General features: G+C 31.9%; 2 protein-coding genes across 4 annotated transcripts; one reads left to right on the forward strand and one right to left on the reverse strand.

The window, feature by feature from the left end:
* The first annotated feature begins 116 nt into the window (after positions 1-116).
* Positions 117-7050, forward strand: LOC140991466 (nucleotide-sugar uncharacterized transporter 2-like). Of its 3 annotated transcripts, none has more exons than XM_073461430.1 (7): positions 117-483; positions 2455-2606; positions 2694-2902; positions 3015-3076; positions 4976-5057; positions 5171-5341; positions 6531-7050. In XM_073461430.1, exons 1-7 carry the CDS (start codon positions 411-413, stop codon positions 6817-6819), a joined length of 1038 nt encoding a protein of 345 aa, XP_073317531.1. In that variant the 5' UTR covers positions 117-410; the 3' UTR covers positions 6820-7050. The 3 variants fall into 3 exon arrangements, with proteins under 3 accessions (XP_073317531.1, XP_073317529.1, XP_073317530.1); XM_073461428.1 differs by having other exon boundaries at positions 121-483; positions 2983-3076; positions 4891-5057; XM_073461429.1 differs by having other exon boundaries at positions 121-483; positions 2459-2606; positions 2983-3076; positions 4891-5057.
* A 2914-nt stretch (positions 7051-9964) lies between these two features.
* On the reverse strand, positions 9965-11605 carry LOC140990830 (homeobox-leucine zipper protein HOX15-like). Its single transcript, XM_073460651.1, has 3 exons — positions 11025-11605; positions 10569-10648; positions 9965-10419 (listed from the first exon to the last, which is right to left on the reverse strand). Exons 1-3 carry the CDS (start codon positions 11388-11390, stop codon positions 10140-10142), a joined length of 726 nt encoding a protein of 241 aa, XP_073316752.1. The 5' UTR covers positions 11391-11605; the 3' UTR covers positions 9965-10139.
* Between the last annotated feature and the right edge of the window lie 698 nt (positions 11606-12303).

Below are 12303 nucleotides of genomic sequence, written 5' to 3' on the forward strand. Positions count from 1 at the left end.
AACTTTGTATTTTAAGTAAGTTTAACGTTAATTTAATAAGGTCATATTTTTTTTTTTTAAAAAATTTAGTAATATAATTGATAACTAATTATGGCGTTGTCAACACCACCCAAACAGGCCCTTAACTTACCTTAACACACTAAATCTCGCCGCAAGATCCTCGGCCGCACTCTCTCACACACACTCGCACTCTCCCTAAATCTGCGCATTGCACAAAGTGTTTTCTTTCTTTTTTTTTTTTGGTATTTTATAATCATATTATCATGTATATCCGATAAAGAGCTGGGCTTGCGGATATGTATCCAATTAATGCATGTTATCTTCTTTAATCCAGTGCTTACCCATATCTATCTGTTAAGGGGAATGCTGGGATTGTGATATAGAAAGTAGCAGTTTCAGCAAAAAAAAAAATGTTGGGTTTTTTCGTTAGAAAAGATATAAGGAAAATTCTTAAGAGAAAGGATAGCGATGCTGGAGAAAGAGGTCAATTACTTTCACTTTCTTTTTCATTTTTTCCTTTTGATTTGGGCTACCTCTGTATTTTTTTCCCTCTGAATTTGATATTCTGATTAAAATGTGAGCACATTTATTTTGCGATATATATTTGAAATGTGTTTTCTTTAAGAAATCGCAAATTCCACCATTTAGTTGAAACGATGTGTTGCCGATGGGAAAAAGGGTATTAACTAATCAACTAAAGTTTTCATTGTAAATTTTAGTAAAAGTAACACACTGGTGAATTTTTCTTGATCCAGTATAGAAGTAGTTTTGAAATTTTTACCGTGCTTAAAGTATGCGTTTTCTTTTCCTTCTGTTTAATTGTAGTCACTTGGCTTGGAGTCTGTTTTATCTATTTCGTGAATGCTGGAGATGACTGATTTTGGAATGTAGGATTGACATAGTTCCAAGCATATGGTTTTCCGTTTCAAGCCTTGAATTGTATTTACCATTCTGAATTGTTAACAAGAATGGATATTTAATTGCTTGAGAGGGGTTAAAATATAGCAAGATTCGATTTTTTCTCCCTTTATCTGTTTTGATTTTGAAAAAGTATCAATTTTTAACAAAAAATTACTCAATAGAGAAAAGACAGTCGTGGATGCTAAAATATTTTGTATGATGGAATTTCTGACTAAAAAGTTGGCAGCGAACTGAAATTTGGCAGTGGATTTAACCAAACTGGTGTTTAACTTGTCATTTTAGTTTAGTGGCTAGTGCTTATCTTGATGGTGTTTTTAGGAAGGTGATGATTCTGAGGATCTTCGATTGTGTTTTGCTCTTGAAATGATTCGGTTAACCAAAATAAAGGGCCATACATTTTTCCATGCATGACGCTGAAAGCACCATATCCGAAGATGAAATTGGCATATAAAAGTAGAGTTGAAGCACCGGCATTACACATCTAAATGCCGATAATCATCCCTGAGAGACGTTGAGAGACAACATTGAACTTTAAATTAGAGGAAAATCAAAACTAAAATCTTAAGATTTTCCATAGATCCAACCTTGATCTACAAAGTCTCGGAATGGTTTTACAAGTACCAGTTTTAGCCCTGTTCATGTTGTCGCGTGGACACCTTTACGTTTGGCAGTCCCATTCACTTTGAGACATCTATGCTTGTTTCAGTTGTTTGCACATTCCAATCTTCCTTCTTTCACCTATCATCTACACATAAAAAGCTTTGATCTATCTTTCGCTTCAAATTCTTATGCTAAGAGGCTATAATAAGTCCTGAAATCTGATGCAACTGAAAATTTTGCCCAGGGGTAGCTGGTTTGCAACATAGCTTATTAATTCTGCGAAGGGCATGATAGAAACAAATTGACTCCGTTTTAATTTTGTATTCTGATTTTCCACTTTGCTTTATGGGATGTTAAAGATTGTGCTCAAATTTATTTCACTTGGGCAAGAGTGGGATATTCCAGATTTGGATTGTTAATTTGATGCATCTCTATGGTTTTTAAAAGCTTTCTGTAGTATCTGTTTTCTTAGTTTTGTTATGTGTTATTTTTTCTACTCTATCCTTGCAGTCAATATCAATTTGTTTTTGTAAAATTAGTCCTCGTTTGTTATTTTCACCTTTCTATGAAAGGTTAGAGCATGAGCATGCATGCTGTTCAATTTTGTCTCTCTTTTATACTTGTGTGTTTTGAGATACCATATCATGGCGGACATATACTACAATCCTTTGCTTCCACGGCCAAATCTTAAAATATGGAATCTCAAGACCTGGAAATTAGGTTTAATTTGGTTTGAGTAGTTGTTATGACTCAACAGCTAACAATTTGCTGAGGCATTGCTTCTATCTATAAATCATATGTTTCAATTTTGTGTCTCAAATCTTGATTGTTTTACAACAGCCAAGGTGTGTTTTTAAAAAAAAAATTAAATTTCTGAGGATTACTTACCATGTTTTAAGATGCATAGCACTGATGCTTCTCCAATTCTGTTAGGTAGAGCCCTGGAGGAGTTACGGGCTTCCATGTTTAGTAAATTGCGGTCACTTACTGGGGCGAAGCGACCGCAACAATCTTTATTGGGGCCCACCATTGCACTTACCTTTAATTTCTTGGTTTCTGTCAGTATAATCTTAATGAATAAATTGGTAAGCCATATATCCCCCACACATACTTCATGCCACATGGAAATCAAATAATAATAAAGATTCTGACTATTGCTTTTTGTTTTTCAGGTTATCATAAAAGTTGGATTTAATTATCCTATTTTCTTGACTTTTATTCATTATTTCTTTAGTTGGGTGATAATGGTTCTTTTAAAAGCTCTGTCCATACTCTCTTTATCTTCTCCGCCAAAGTCAACAAAATATTTTTCATTGTTGTCTCTTGGTATTGTTATGTCTCTCTCTACCGGTCTTGCCAATGTTAGCTTAAAATATAATAGGTGAGGCGTCACGTATCTTTTAATTTTTTTTCCTCTTGTCATCTTTACTTCTTGAATAATACAGTAGATATATTTTTCAGTGTTGGATTTTATCAGATGGCTAAAATTGCAGTTACACCAGCAATTGTTTTAGCAGAGTTCGTGCTATTCGGGAAAAGAATCTCAGCAAGGAAGGTAAAACTCTCTGGTAGTTGATCTTATTAAGATTTCTTAGATCTTTTTTGATCTGGTATTTATTTATCATAGAAATTGAAATGCAAAACTTCCAACATTATTATTTTAGTATTTTAAATTTTCCACTTATATGACTTGAATCCAAAATTTATATTATGATAAACTAACGGCTCTACCACTGGGTTGTTTGGTTGTTCACAAATTACTTAAGCTATTGACCGACGATTTCGGTTGGGAATAAATCTAGCAAGCGGACTAGGTCAAGTTATAGTAAATGAATGATTAGTCCAAGTATCGATCTCACAGAGACTAATATTTAATTACTAGAATTTTTATAACTTAACTTAAGCTAGACAAAATAAATAAAAAGATTATATATGAATTATTAATCTAGACTATTAAATAAAATAATTGCAACTAAAAACGACGGATTCAAAGATCGAGCAGGGATTCAACTTCAAATAAAGAAATAAGACGTACAACGGTACCAAACTCTACTATGTTGACACATGTTAAAATTTAATTAATTATTTAATTCTTGACAATCACGGTGAAATCTCCAATTTATTTATTTAACGATTCCTCGAGTTAATAAACCTATTTAAATCTAACAGTTCAATTATTTCTAATTGAATTTAATTAGATATAAATGCATTAAATTTTTGTGGAATTTCTGTTTTCACCTAAAACCGCACACTGAAACCGAATACTATTTCTAGTCAGTTTAATCATGTGTTGATGACGTCTTTGTTGTTATATTTAACCAATCATCTTCCGATTCATGGTTAATCAACAAACATGTAAATAGTTGATCAAGCTATTGACAAGAAATATTAAATAAACATCGATCAATATCTAAAATCAAGAAAAATAATATATTGAAAGTAAGCCAAATATCAAACAAAATATTGTTTGGCCCTATTGTGGTCTTAGTCTAAAGAAATTTATTCCATAAATTCCAAACAAAATTGAAAACTCATATTTAAATTCATAGATGAAAACATAATCAAGAAGAAATAAGAGGAATTCTCAGTGATTTTTGGCGTGTGTTGAGGTTTTCCTCCGTGTTCTTCTTTCATTCTATTATTGTCTTCACTGTAGTCTTCTGTTCTCTTCCTTCTCAGCTTCCGCCCTTCATTTCTGCTCCCTTCTGTTCTCTACGTCTCTGCCTCCTCTTCTGCCATTCTCCCTCCCTCACGTCTTTGCCCTCATCTTCTCTGTGGTCCTCTGTTCCTCCCTCCTGTTCTGCTCCGTAATCTTCTCTACTTTTTTGCTCTTCTCCTTCTCCCTTCTGTGTACGCCGCCTTTTATATTTCATAATGGGCCTAATCCTCCAACTCCTTGAAGCCCATGTCAAGTTCAAAAATTGTAGATAAGATTGTAGAGATTTTATTTACCAAGATCTATACCGATTTTCTTCCAAAACTTCAATATTTTCAAGGAATAAAATATAAAAATATTTTATTTCTTTTTTTTGGTATTTTGTTGCCTTTGAAGTGTTGTAAAATCATCTTATCTCCCAAATTAGTCATTTTTCTTCTTTTATTCAAATCTAGAATCAATATAAAATTAATCCAGATAGGTACATAATTAGGGATAAAAATTCTAGATAAACACCAAAATTATAAAATTAAATCCTTTAAAATCTCTATAAGATTTGGGCTTATCAGCCATCACCAATATTTGTCATCATCCTGTTTATATACTTGTTATTCATGTATATTTATATGAAATTTGTAATTGCTGCTTAAATAAGAAAAATCGGGCCATTACGTTGGTTTTGATATGTTTGATGCTTATTACAATGTCTCTAGGTGTTTGCTCTTACTGTCGTATCAGTTGGTGTTTCTGTGGCTACAGTAACTGATATTCAGTTTCATTTCTTCGGTGCTTGCATAGCACTAGCTTGGATTGTGCCAAGTGCAGTTAATAAAATATTGTGGTCTAATCTTCAACAACAAGAAAACTGGAATGCCCTAGCGTAAGTTATCATAGGATTTTTGAGTAAAACATGCTTTTTTTCATTCTGTTGATACGTTCAGAAAATGTCACTGATTGAATGTTCATGCTTGCATGCTTATGTTCTTGTGACAGGCTGATGTGGAAGACCACACCGATTACTTTGTTTTTCTTGCTGATGTTAATGCCATCACTGGACCCTCCTGGTGTCCTGTCATTTGATTGGAGCCTTCATAACTCTGCTGCCATTGGTGCTTCAGCTTTTCTTGGCTTCTTGCTTCAATGGTCTGGTGCTCTAGCACTCGGGTATGTGTTCTCTGCTTTTACAAATGGGTTGTTGCTTCTATTCTTGTAGACCATTTCTTTGCAGCTTTATAACGTTGATGCTATATTTACTTCTACGACATCTGCTGATGGCCAAACAGTTTTATTTTTTTCCTCAACAGATTTGTTTAATTCTGAAGTAGATGACCAATAAGTTCTCGTGATTTGGTTATCATACAGTTGATCGAATTTCTTGATTCTTTTCTTGCCCACTCACGTGGAAAGAGTTGTACTAATTTATAATTGAAAATTTATATTTTTGATCTTGGAATTTGCATTTTTTTTTTCAATTTTGGTCTTGTTAACAATGAATTTGGATTTTTAGTCCTATAACTTGCATTTTTTTGTGTCCTGTAACGAATGAAAAATCATACAAGTTAAATGACCAAGATGAATACATTATAATAGTTAGTATGACTAAAAATAAAAATTCACTGAAATAGTACGAAAAATGGAAAAAAAATAAAAGTTTCAGGATTAAAAATGAAAATTTACCGTCATTAGAACTAAAAATAAAAAATTGCAAATTACAAGACCAGATTAATAGGAATCCTCTGTTGAGCTTTAGACAGGTAAGGTGAAGAAGCAGTTGTTAAGGATTATTTCCTAGCTCCGCTACCTTATCACTTGGACCCCCGCTTGCCATTGGGGACCGGGTGGTAAGGCCATGATATGCAGGGGAAAATATCACTCATTCTTCCATTGGGGACAGGTGCACAAACTGAGGGAATAGAGTGAGGGTCTACCTATATCCTATCCTTTGATGGTAGCTATGTTAAAAAGAAGCTGAGTTCTATCCAACCGAGAGATTTTTCTTTAGTTCCTCTCCTTTACAGAGAGAGATCCTCCCATTTATAAAATATTTAAAAAAGCTTTTTATGATAGCATATGATTTCCACTCTCAAGATTGAGATATGAGTTTACTCTTGAACATATAGTTCGGTGAGAAAAAGGCATCAAAAGTGAATCGAGTTGTGCAGCGGCTTCTCATGGGCTGTCTTTTTGTTCTGGTTGTCTGGACCAGCAATTGTCGAGCAACCTATGAGCAGACACTGTCTTTCACTTGGGTTTACGACCAATGACCACACGGGTTCAGGTTTCCTGTTGATTTTAATATGTCTTCGATCTGAGATTTATTGCTTTTTTGTTTTTGCTCTTTCTGCTTGATCAGGGCAACTTCTGCTACGACCCACGTCGTTCTTGGACAGTTCAAAACATGTGTCATACTTCTTGGAGGGTTTCATCTTTTCGGTTCAAATCCTGGATCAACGAGCATTCTTGGAGCCGCCACGGCACTCGTTGGCATGTCTTTCTACACGTACCTCAACTTGAATTCACGGCACCAATCGGCAACCAAAATTTCTTCGAGGCAATCATCGGTATTACCAATATCAAAATCGAAGATTGGAAAAGAAAATGGTGAGAACCACCATGGAGATGGTGGAGAGGAGCATGTGTGATGGAACTTGCACAAGAAATTGTCGAAAGCTTTTAACTAACCCTGCTGGTTTAATTATTCCTTTTTGGTCCGGTTTCTAATTACTGTATCGTGTTTTTGTTTGGATTAACATTATTATATACACAAGGCTTTTAAATTCGATCTATGTAATATTTATACTATTTTCAAACTGGTCTGTGTAAATATTGTCAGTATTTTTTTTTTTTGCTTCTATGGAGAAGTTTTAATATTATTCATTGTTTTGATTTTAGAGAGAATTGTGTATGTAAAGCCATCAACATAGGTAAGATTAATCCCATCACACCAAATAGACGGAATGAGTTAAAAAAATTTCGTTTTCTCTCGTCCAAAATTCGGGTTGAGTTCACAATTTTTCGACCTGCCCAAATAGTCGCTTGCCTAGCTCCGCTGGTCCATTTTGACAGCTCTCTCTATACATATATTGAGTACACCAATATTTTGACAAATTTTTTTTTTTGTGGGAAAAACAATGAAAAATGGGTTTCAAAATTATCCCCATGTGGTAAATCATTGAATAAATTCATATCACAAAAGAAAATCTATTTTTTTAAAAAAATTTAAATGTAATACAAAAACATTCCGAAATTATGTACTTTATGGTTGTCCCTAATTTCTTGACATTATGCTTTGTAGTACATTGACTTACGAAATGTCCATTAAAGGGAGTCGATACTACAAGATTTTACCTACAACGAAGTTCAATATTATAATGAAAATACACGGAGTATCACATGGTTAGATATATATCAAAGGATGAGTCGATCCGATTCAATATCGATCTTTACATCATCTCGCGTTGTTTGACTTAAATTTAAAATTATTGGAGTTAAAAAATAACTATGTTAACATTATTTTTCGATTTGTAATCATATTTTATATATATCAAAGTTTTCTAGATTTTAAAAATAATATAATACTCGTGAGTTATTAAGGTAGGGGTACTATTCACTCATTTGCCATTAATCGAGAATAATCCTATAGTATAGACACTTTATTAATAATTAACATTGATAGAGTAGTCTACATGCTTGCATTCTTTGTTCATTTTAGTTGTGCTAATTGTAATTAGAGTATAAGGAGTAAATAATGATAAAAATAATAGTAATAATAATATTTAGTTTTGGTTATGGTTAGTGGACTATGGAAAGTAGATATATAATTTTGTGGAGCACAAATTTTTTCATTTTATTTAAAGTTCTAACATATTTATTTGTGTTGATTAGTTGGATTTAATGATTTATTTACATACTAAAATTTGTTCTATAATGTTGTCATACAAGTGCAACCCAACGCGGTCTCCTTACTAATACGTTCTGATATGAGTATGTTGCACACGTCTTATCTGGTGATGTTTACTTGGTTACTGTGATCTGTAGGATACTGCGTTAATCTAAAAATTTACCTAGTCCATACTAGCTGCGGTTTTTTATGTCATAAAAAAAGAAGAAGAATTAAAATGACATTTTTTTTCCATTTTATACTACATAAATCAATTACTTCAAAACTATTTAGTTTCTAGCAAAAACTTGTGTGAGACGGTCTCACGGGTCGTATTTTGTGAGACATATATCTTATTTTCATCAATGAAAGTATTACTTTTAATGCTAAGAGTATTACTTTTTATTGTGAATATCGGTAGGTTGACCCGTCTCACAGATAAATATTCTTGAGATCGTCTCACAAGAGACCTACTCTTAGTTTCTTTGCATCTAATTTTGTGTTTTAATTGTTATGCTTCGCCATTTTTGCAAAAAGTTTCAAATATTGATTGTTATGAATTTTTGAGTAATAAATAAATTAAATCATTCATTAATAAACATATAAAAATTACCAGAATAGTAATGATATAATCGCATCATATCTATAGTACCTCATGAAGATTTTCTTGGCCATGTAAATCCCTTTTGATGATATTTTTTTTTAAAATTAAATTTGATGTTTGGTGAAATATCTAACTTCTGCAATTAAGTTTTACAATGAAACTCATTAATGCCTAGAGAAAAAATAATTTATATATATTAGTGTCCGATGACATGCATGTGTGTATATATATGAATTTTTTTTACATTAAATAAATTTTGCGTAAAATAACTAGGGATTATAATTAATAAAATTCAAAATGTTTAAAAATGACTTTTTGTAATAATTTTTATGTTTTTTTGTGATATGATCATTTTAGAATTCAAAAGTATAAATAAAAGTTATAAAAAAAATTATTAGGATATGTTAAAAATAAAGTATATATTTTACATATCCCTCAAATTTAATAATTAAAAACAAAAATAATATAGTATATGTTTTATATATCCTGAAAAATATTTTTTCTAGAGGTTTTAAATCATCTAGAATTAGTGAATGGGGTTTTATTTGGATGTAATAATTGTTGATAATATTTTAATTGAAGCCAATTATTTATGCATATAAGTACATGATGATATGTAATTTGAAGTTTTGAGATGATGGAAGTCGAGATGATAAATTGAAAGATAAGCATAATATAAATATTTTTTTTAACTTAAATTAGTGTAAAATTTGAGTCAAATAGGAATGATACAATGATTTTTTTTTAAAATCTAATCTTTTGTACCAAACCGAGTCTGAATTTTATAGTTTTTCTTTATCAAGTAAAGAAATATAATTGTACATCTAGTATCAGAAGATTGTTTTTTTTTTTTTTTTAAAAAAAATTGATATACCTATTATCTTAAATTATTATGCACAAATATTGCTAAAATCACTTATTGATGGTAATATACTACTATTGTTTGAAACCCAATTTAGTTTTGATTGAAGTTGATGCTCAAAAAATAAAATTATTATGAATTTGAATCCTTTTATTGAATTCATATTAGAGATTTGATATTTATTAAAAGACAAAAACTTATGTGAGACGGTCTCACGGGTCGTATTTTGTGAAACAGATCTCTTATTTGGGTCATCCATGAAAAAATATTACTTTTTATGCCAAGAATATTATTTTTTATTGTGAATATCGGTAGGATTGACCCATCTCACAGATAAAGATTCGTGAGATCGTCTCACAAGAGACTACTCATATTAAAAAGCAGTATTAAGTGTTGTTAATATTCACGCGGATAACGTATATCTCATCTGATACAAATGTCTCAAATTTGGGATGAAGGGTCGATTTACTGTTCCGGAATTTTTTTGAAAAAAACAATCATTAATATACAATAATCCAAATTTCAGTTACTTTAATTCTTGTTAGTTCTCTCTTCCAGGCTACAAGCCCTAGCTGTTTAGGCCGTTTGAGTCGTTATTTTGCTTAATCTTCATTGATCATTTCTGTGGTGCGTCTACGGCCGCCGCCGCCTTCGTCTTCTTTCCACCGCGACTCTTCAGAATTTTCTCGCACGAGGAGCACGTTCTGTGAATAGCTGACTCTTTCGGCATTTGATAGAATAAGTGCTGTAGTGATGGAGCTGTTGCCGCTGCCGATGTGGGCTGTGGAGAGCGCAATTCTAACAACTGGTTATGCAAACGCCTATTCTCCTCGCTTAATCTTTCGAATTTCTTCTTCAAGACTTCACAATCTATCTCAGTTTGCTTCAGTTTGGTCCTGCATTTGAAAGATATATATAGTAAAAATATATTATCTGTTTGATATATAGTTCAAGATTTTATTACAATCCTAATTAAAATGAAGAAGATTAAATCATGCATTAAATATTAATGGATATTCCAAAGAAAAGAAGAAGAAATTATTACCTTGCTCTTCGGTTTTGAAACCAAACTTCTACCTGCCTAGGTTTTAGGTTTAACTTTTCTGCAAGTGCTTGTTTCTGAGCCTGTCACCAAATATTATTTATAACTGTTCGGAAATATTTATTATTCTGATGAAATTAAACAACACTCTCTGATTATCATCTTGACATGTCAAGAAAATCGATCCTTGAGTGCCGATGACTTATAGTTTAAATGACACAAAAGTCTCGAGTCTGAGACTAGATCTCAGGTCCGAGAACCAATGGTAACAAACACATGCTCCGACTAAAATAAATAAATAAACAGGAATTTTCAGTGTTAAGAAATATGCAGCCTCGATGAAAAATGGTCAGAATACTACGAATTTTTTTTGGAAATTTATCACAAAAAGAGGTTTAAAAATTATATTTTTCTACTTCTTTACTCATGAATAATTGAAGTGACTAATAATATATTTACCAAAGTGAGAGTAGAATGTTGTCCGAAACTATCTTCAAGCAAAGTAATTTGATCTTTACTGAGCCTCAGTTTTTTCCTGCTACAATTCTTGGAATAGTTCATATCATCATCCTTGCAACCTTCGAAAATACCATTCTTTTTCGTTTGTTTTTTATCTTCTTGCATGAATCCGATACAGCTCGAGCTCGAGTACCCAGCATGATGATCATCAAGATCAGTACTTCGATGGAGTGGGATTGAAAGATCAAGAAAAAATACCCTCTTATTTTTCTTCGAATTATCCATTTTAGCCGGCTCGTATTTTGTTAAACTGAGTCCCAAATCGAGCCCGAGCTTCACGTTGGAAGACACATCCGTTTCCTCCATGGAAGATCGATCAAGAAAGAATTAAGGACAGGGATTTTTTCGATGAGAACCGGAAGGTATATATCAATAGGAGATTAATTTTTGTATTGGTTTATTGAGATAGTTAAGGCTATAAGTAAAATTTAATTGTAATTATGGATTGATTATGTAGAGTAATTATTAATGCCAAAGAAAAGAGGGCAACAATAATGGCATGCATGCATTAGGATTATGACTCTTAGGAGGAAACCAAGTTGGAATTAGTATTCATGCAAATTGTTAGCTAGTATGCTAGAATACGCATTTTGTATTTGGAATAAGTATTTTCTATATAATAAATATTTTTTAATTTATTTTATTGCATTGAATATTTTTTTTATTTAAAATGAAAATTTTATTTTATGTATTTCGAATATAATCGGTTTCTACATTTCATGGGATAGATATCTTGAATTTTCGTAATTGAAATCAATAAGGTCGTCACGCTTAATATGATTTTGTAATTTTTATATTTTTTATTTTTAAATAAAATTTATTTAAATTTTTAATATTTATTTTTTTGTTGTTTTAAGGCTAGGGTCTTCGTACGTGGACTTCTGAACTTTAACGAGGATAATTTTGTGACAAAAATATTGACAAATTTCCTTTAAGGACTTCACGAATTAATTGACAACTCTCGATATACTAATGATTGTATATTCGATCGGGATATATAGGTCGAAGAGATCGTACTACATCCTAACAATAACTTAATGGTTTTCACAGGCACTATCAGTGATACTTATTGGATCATAGGACGATGCTACTAGATGCTTTTACAATGATCACATGATTACAATCAGACTTCATGAGTTCTGACATTCTTGATAAAGAGAATTATGAAAAGAATGAGCCTGATTAGTGTAAGTCTTTAAGAACAAATATTATTCTGAAT

Source organism: Primulina huaijiensis, chromosome 13, assembly GCF_012295235.1.
Source record: "Primulina huaijiensis isolate GDHJ02 chromosome 13, ASM1229523v2, whole genome shotgun sequence".
Classification (NCBI taxonomy): Eukaryota; Viridiplantae; Streptophyta; class Magnoliopsida; order Lamiales; family Gesneriaceae; genus Primulina; species Primulina huaijiensis.